The 7,362-nt window shown below is 37.5% G+C and overlaps 1 protein-coding gene across 1 annotated transcript; it reads left to right on the top strand.

The window, feature by feature from the left end:
- Window positions 1-1,691: 1,691 nt before the first annotated feature.
- LOC141714785 (uncharacterized) lies at window positions 1,692-2,462 on the top strand. Its single transcript, XM_074518284.1, has one exon. It carries the CDS (start codon window positions 1,692-1,694, stop codon window positions 2,460-2,462), a length of 771 nt encoding a protein of 256 aa, XP_074374385.1.
- Window positions 2,463-7,362: the final 4,900 nt, after the last annotated feature.

Here is a 7,362-nt window from a genome sequence, read left to right on the forward strand (position 1 = left end):
GTGTGCAGTTGGACTGGACTGTTATAAATTTTAATTTTTAATTTCATTTTTGCTACAGGAAATTCTTGAATAAAATTCGTGATGTTAAATTATTATTTAAGCGAGCGATAATTTTAATCGGTGCAATTTATTCGGACACCCGTATATTTTCGGGCACCAATAAGTTTTGCCGCTATGCGCAATGAGTTCTTTTACGAGCACGCGGTGGATGGTGATGACCCTGTTCTGAGTCCTAAATATTTTAAATAAATAAAAACTCGTATAAATTATTTTCGGGACTAAAAATTTATTTATGCGGCAGTTTGAGTTGATTTGTTGGGAATTGACGTCGATTGATGTTTCGACGGGTAGGTCTATAAGCAGAGGAGTCGCTGTCCAAATTTTTCTAAAAATTTCCTTTAATTACGAATCGAGTGTATGTATCTCGTTAAATACAAATAAAACCCTGGTTTCTACGTGCACTATATTGCGTATGTATTATTATTATTCGAATGCATACGAGTCAGAAATTGTATCATTGGGTAATTAGTTTAGTGAGGATAAGTCAAGCGTAATCGGTCGTTTAACTTAGGTTGTTTTGATTTCGTAGGTTCGAATCGAAAGACCCAGTAGTTGAAGTCAATTAGAGTCAAGCTAGTGTTAGTACAAAGCTTCGCAAGGCAAGTAACCCTGAACTAATATTTTACAGTTCAGTATATATGAAGAGTTGTGGATTTCAATTACGTACTGGAACAGAACATTTTCAGTAACATATTCCCCGTATTTAATTATGTTTTATTAACGGATGTTTTGGGGAAAAAGTAACTTCTGAAAATGCCTATCCCTAGATTGTGATTAAAAATTAACAAAAAAAAAGATTTTTAGAATGTGTGTTGTAATCGTTTAAAAAGAGATATGTGTAATTGATTTTGAAAACTGGATAAACACGAATCAGATATTGGATGGTCAATGGCATAAGAGGCCCGTTATTAGGTAACGACCCAGCATGGTTGCGTAAGAGGCTGTAGCTCCAACAGCAACCCCAACCAAGAGAGTCAAACCAGACTGTTAGCTTTAAGTCTTTTCAGTCAGTTAAACCCCCAAAGTTTAAGGGCGAGGTAGACCCGATTGCTGCTAGAATTTGGCTTAAGAAAATGGAGAAAGCCTTCACCCTTATTCAAGTCAGTGATGATTCTAAGTCGGATTATGCCAGTTACTTTCTTAAGGGTGAAGTAAGTTTTTGGTGGGAATCTGTGCGTGCATTAGAAGGAGAAGACCCTGTCTCTTGGGTCAGATTTATGGAGTTGTTCCTAGAAAAATATTTTCTGGATTGCTTGCAGAGTCAATTGGAAGTGGAATTTTGGAATTGAAGCAAGGAGAGAAGAGTGTGGCTGAGTATGAGGCCAAGTTTACGGAGTTGGCCCGACTAGCCGTTGGATATGTGAACACTGAAATTCAGAAACTAGAAGATTTCAGCAAGGACTGAAGTCGGAAGTTCGTAGTGGAGTGGTGACCCTGCAGCTTAAGACGTATACCTCTGTAGTTCAAGCCGCCCTGGTGATTGAGAGTGATCAGAAGTTGGCCTCCAAGGAAAGGAGTGATAAGAAGAGAAGGTTTGAAGGTGGTATAGGTAATGCAGGCCAGGAGGAATCTAGTCAGAAGTTCCCAAGGAAGTTTGGCCGGAATAGGAATAAGAGGTTTAAAAGGCAAGCATGGTTCAGACGAGTTCCGATGTCACCTCAGTTGCCTCTGCCCCAGTTCAGTCAACCAGACCAGTTGTGGATTGTAAGTCATGTGGTAAAAAGCATAGTGGTCAGTGCAGGAAGGATGTCAAGTGCTTTAAATGTGATAAAAAAGGTCATTATGCGTTAGAGTGTAACACAGGAAACTTCGGAGTCACCTGCTTTAAGTGTGGTAAGGTTGGACACATCTCCAAAAACTGCAAGATGGTTACTCAAGGCCATGTAGGAGGTAGTAAATCTCAAGGATCAGCAACTAGCACAGCAAGAGCCAGAACTTTTAAGATGACCAAGAGATCTAATGCTCAGGATTCAGATGTAGTTGTAGGTACGCTTTCTCTAAATTCCGTGCCTATTAAAGTTTTATTTGACTCAAGAGTGTCTAAGTCTTTTATATCTAAAGAATGTGTAAGTAATATAGATTTGATGTTGGAGGATCTAAATGAGCCCTTGACTATAGAAGTGGCTAATCAGGATAAAGTTTCAGTAAATCAGTTTTGTCCTAGGTGTCAACTAGAAATTTGTGGGCATTTCTTTTCAGTGGACTTAATACCCTTTCAGTTAGGAGAGTTTGATATGATTCTAGGAATGGATTGGTTGTCCCGGCACAAGGCAAATATTGATTATAAGGAAAAGGAAGTTTTGTTGTATAAAGGAGATAATAATAGGATAATTTACCAGGGACAGAAGCAGGAAAAGAAATTTCTTTCGATACTGGAAGCAAAGAAGCTGTTGAGACAATGATGTATAGCATACTTAGCCCAGATTGTGGACACTGAGGAGAAGGTACCCAGGTTAGAGGAGATCCAAGTAGTTAGTGAATTTTCAGATGTGTATCCAGACGAGTTACCAGGATTACCACCCGATCGGGAGATTGAGTTTTTTATTGATCTAATTCCGGGAGAGGAACCAGTTTCAAAGGCCCCCTACCGTATGGCCCCGGTAAAGATGAAAGAGCTAGCTAAACAACTTCAGGAACTTTTGGATAAAGGGGTAATTAGACCAAGTGTATCCCCGTGGGGCGCTCCAGTGTTATTTGTGAAAAAGAAGGACGGAAGCATAAGATTGTGTATTAACTATTGAGAATTTAATAAGCTAACCATCAAGAATGATTACCCTCTTCCCAAGATTGATGACTTGTTTGACCAACTTAAGGGAGCATGTTGTTTTTCAAAGATCGATTTAAGATCGGGTTATCATCAGTTGAAGGTCAAGCCTGAAGATATACCGAAGACTGCCTTTCGAACCAGGTATGGCCATTATGAACCTAGTAATTTCATTTGGATTGACTAACGCGCCAACAGCTTTTATGGATTTAATGAATCGGGTGTATAAGGAGTATCTGGATAAGTTTATTATTGTATTTATTGATGACATCCTCATCTACTCAAAGACCAAAAATGACCATGCTGAACATCTAAGGATTGCATTGCAAAGGCTGAGAGAAAAGTAGTTATACGTTAAGTTCTCAAAATGTGAATTTTGGCTAGAGGAGGTTCAGTTTTTAGGTCATATAGTGGGTAAGGATGGTATTAAAGTAGACCATGCGAAGATTGAAGCGGTATCCAGATAGGAGCAACCGAACACCCCGACAGAAATTAGAAGTTTTCTTGGATTAGCAGGCTATTATCGAAGATTTGTGAAGGACTTTGCCAAGATTGCAACCCCGTTGACCAAGCTGACCCGGAAGAATGAGAGATTTGTTTGGACTGAGAAATGTGAAGAAAGTTTCCAAGAGTTGAAAAAGAGGCTAGTGACAGCACCAGTGTTAGCATTACCAGATGAAACAGGGATTTTCGTAATCTATAGTGACGCTTCTCTCAAAGGATTAGGATGTGTGTTAATGCAACATGATAAGGTTATCGCATATGCGTCTAGGCAGTTAAAACCCCATGAACAGAAATATCCAGTTCGTGATCTTGAGTTGGCAGCTATAGTGTTTGCTTTGAAGTTATGGTGTCATTACTTGTACGGAGAGAAATGTGATATCTATACGGATCATAAAGCTTAACGTATATATTCACCCAAAAGGATTTAAACATGAGACAAAGAAGGTGGTTGGAACTGATTAAGGACTATGATTGTTCGATTAATTATCACCCAGGTAAGGCCAATATGGTGGCTGATGCCTTAAGTAGAAAAGAGAAATTAAATATGATTCGTATTACGATGAACTAGCACGAGATTTAGAAAAGATGGAGATTGAAGTTCGAGTATCAAAGGGAAGTCAGGAGCAGCTATATGAGATTACTTTCCAGCCAGCGTTGATAGAAAAGATCAAAAGGTGTCAAGAAGGAGTTAAGGAACAGGAATTGAATACTCTGACAGGAGAAGAGTTATGTACTCAAAAGGATAGCCAAGGTTTTCTTAGGTTTTCCTCTCGTATTTGGATTCCTAATATAGCGGAATTTTAAGAATGAAATATTGCACGTAGCGCACAACTCTAGGTTTTCTATCCACCCTGGTAGCACAAATATGTATCAAGATTTAAAGAAGCACTTTTGGTGGCCAAGAATGAAGAAAGAGAATGTGGATTGGGTCAGTAAGTGTCACGTATGTTAGACGGTAAAAGCAGAACATTAAAGGCCCAGTGGATTATTACAGCCTTTGGAGATTCCACAGTGAAAATGAGAAGAGATTGTAATGGATTTCGTGGTAGGATTGCCAAAGACAAGATCAAATCACGATGCTATTTGGGTAATCATTGATAGATTGACCAAGTCAGCACATTTCCTTTCGATCAATGAAAGGTATTTTTTGGAAAAGGTAGTTAAAATATATTTGGATGAGATAGTCACCAAACATGGGGTACCTGTGTCTATAGTATCAGATCGATATCCAAGATTCAATTCAAGGTTCTGGACAAAATTTCAGGAATTTTAGGAACTAAGTTAAACATGAGCACCGCTTATCATCCTCAAATTGATGGCCAAAGTGAGAGAACGATTCAGACGATCGAAGATATGTTAAGAGTATGTGCTTTGGATTTTAAGGGAAATTGGGATGATCATTTACCGTTGATAGAATTTTCTTATAATAATAGCTACCATGCCAGTATTGGAATGCCACCCTACGAAGCCTTATATAGATGGAAGTGTAGATCACCTCTGTATTGGGATGAGGTAGGGGAAAAGAAAGTGTTAAGACCTGAATTAGTACAGCAGACGAAAGAGGCAGTGATATTAATTCGGAAAAGATTGGAAGCCGCTCAGGACAGAGAGAAGAAGAATGCGGATTTACATCGGAAGGACATAAACTTTGAAATAGGATCATTGGTATTATTAAAAGTATCACCATGGAAATGGTTGGTTCGATTTGGTCAAAAAGGTAAGCTGAGTCTGAGGTATATAGGACCATTCGAAGTTCTGAACCGAGTAGGAAAAGTTACGTACGAGATAGCTCTACCCCCGCATTGGCAGCATGTTCACAATGTGTTCCACGTATCTATGTTGAAGCCATATATCCCTGATTCGAATCAAGTAATCGAATATGAACCGATCAAGCTTCAATCAGATTTATCCTATGTGGAGCAGCCAATCCAGATATTAGATCGTAAAGAGCGAGTACTTAGAACTAAATCCATCCCTATAGGTAAAGTACTTTGCAGAAACCCTAGGGTAGAAGAGTCTACCTGGGAATTAGAGTCAGATATGCTTGACAAATATCCTAACTTGTTTAATTAGATAAGATTCTGGGGACAGAATCTTTTTAGGGGGGAAGGATATAACGACTCGTACATTTTTATAATATTTAAATATGTTATTATTGCATGAATAATTAAATAAAGAATTTTGTATTAATTATGGTCCATGTGTCTGACTAATTATTGTTTATATGTGATTGTTGGATTGCATGGTATGTTTCTATGATTAACTGTTGCACCATTTTATTTTTATTTCACTTTTAAAAAGTGATTTTATGACAATCTAATTTTCAAAAATTATTTGGGTTGTCTCTAAAATTATTTTTATGATTCTATAATTTTAATGACTATTTTTGGGATTTTATAAAATTTACAAATCAATATTCTGTGAATTATTTATTCTTAAATGATTTTCTGTATGGATTAATGTGGGGTATTTTTATAAATTTCAAAAATGATTCAAAAATTACGAAAATTTTATGTCTTATATAAATAATTATTTTATGATTTTTAAAATAGTTTCGCATTATTCTGATAAACCGTTGCTCGCGCAATTATTCGTTATTTTATCAATTCAGGACGGAACCAGCCCCAAATAAGGGGGTACGTGTCTGTTTACAACCAAAACGTGGCAGCAGCTTAAGCAATTCATTTTATTTTAATTAATCTCTCATCTCACTCCTCTCTCCCTCATGCACTCTCGTCTCTCAATTTCTCCATCTCGAATCTCTTTCTCTCTTTCGCTCGAATCTCTCGGGTCTCTTCTTCCTTTCGATTTCCTTCGCGCCTTGTTACTTCCTTTCCCTGATAATTTGCTTTGCCCCCTATTTCCCTTGTTTTGCTGCTATTTTCCCTTATTTTCTTGTCGCCGTTACCGCCGGTCCTGGCGTGGTGGCGGTGGTGTGGTCGTGTTCGGTATATATATACATATATATGTATATGTGTGTGAAATTATGTGCATGTGTGTATTAGTGTGTGATTGTGTGTGTGTGTTAGTGTGTGTTGTGTGTGTTAGTCTGTGTTCTGGGTGTTTATTGTGGCGACGGCCGCATGTGGTCGTGTGGCGTCGTGTTGTTTTATGTTCTTCCTTCTGTTGTTGGTTGGGCTGGTTCTGTTGTAGTTGGGCCTGTTAAGTTGGGCCTGACTGTTGGATTTTGTGTTGGGCTTTTGTTGAGCTCGTGTGTGCAGTTGGACTGGACTGTTATAAATTTTAATTTTTAATTTCCTTTTTGCTGCAGGAAATTCTTGACTAAAATTCGTGATGTTAAATTATTATTTAAGCGAGCGATAATTTTTAAACGGTGAGATTTATCCGGACACCCGTATATTTTCGGGCATCAATAAGTTTTTCCGCCGTGCGCGATGAATTCTTTTACGAGTGTACGGTGGACGGTGATGACCATGTTCTGAATCCTAAATATTTTAATTAAATAAATAACTCGTATAAATTATTTTCGGGACTAAAAATTTATTTATGTGGCAGTTCGAGTTGATTTGTTGGGAATTGACATCGATTGATGTTTCGACGAGTAAGTCTATAAATAGAGGAATCGCTTTCCAAATTTTTCTAAAAATTTCCTTTAATTACGAATCGAGTGTATATATCTCGTTAAATACAAATTAAACCATAGTTGCTACGTGAACTATTATTGCGTATATATTATTATTATTCGAATGCATACGAGTCGGAAATTATATCGTTGGGTAATTAGTTTAGTGATGATAAGTCAAGAATAATCAGTCGTTTAACTTAGGTTGTTTTGATTTCGTAGGTTCGAGTCGAAGGACCCAGTAGTTAAAGTCAATTAGAGTCAAGCTAGTGTTAGTACAAAGCTTTACAAGGCAAGTACCCCGGAACTAATTTTTTACAGTTCAGTATATATGAATAGTTGTGGATTTCAATTATGTACTAGAACATAACATTTTAAGTTACATATTCCCCATATTTAATTATGTTTTATTAACAGATGTTTTAGGGAAAAAGTAACTTCTGAAAATGCC

This window comes from Apium graveolens, chromosome 3, assembly GCF_009905375.1.
Source record: "Apium graveolens cultivar Ventura chromosome 3, ASM990537v1, whole genome shotgun sequence".
Taxonomy (NCBI): Eukaryota; Viridiplantae; Streptophyta; class Magnoliopsida; order Apiales; family Apiaceae; genus Apium; species Apium graveolens.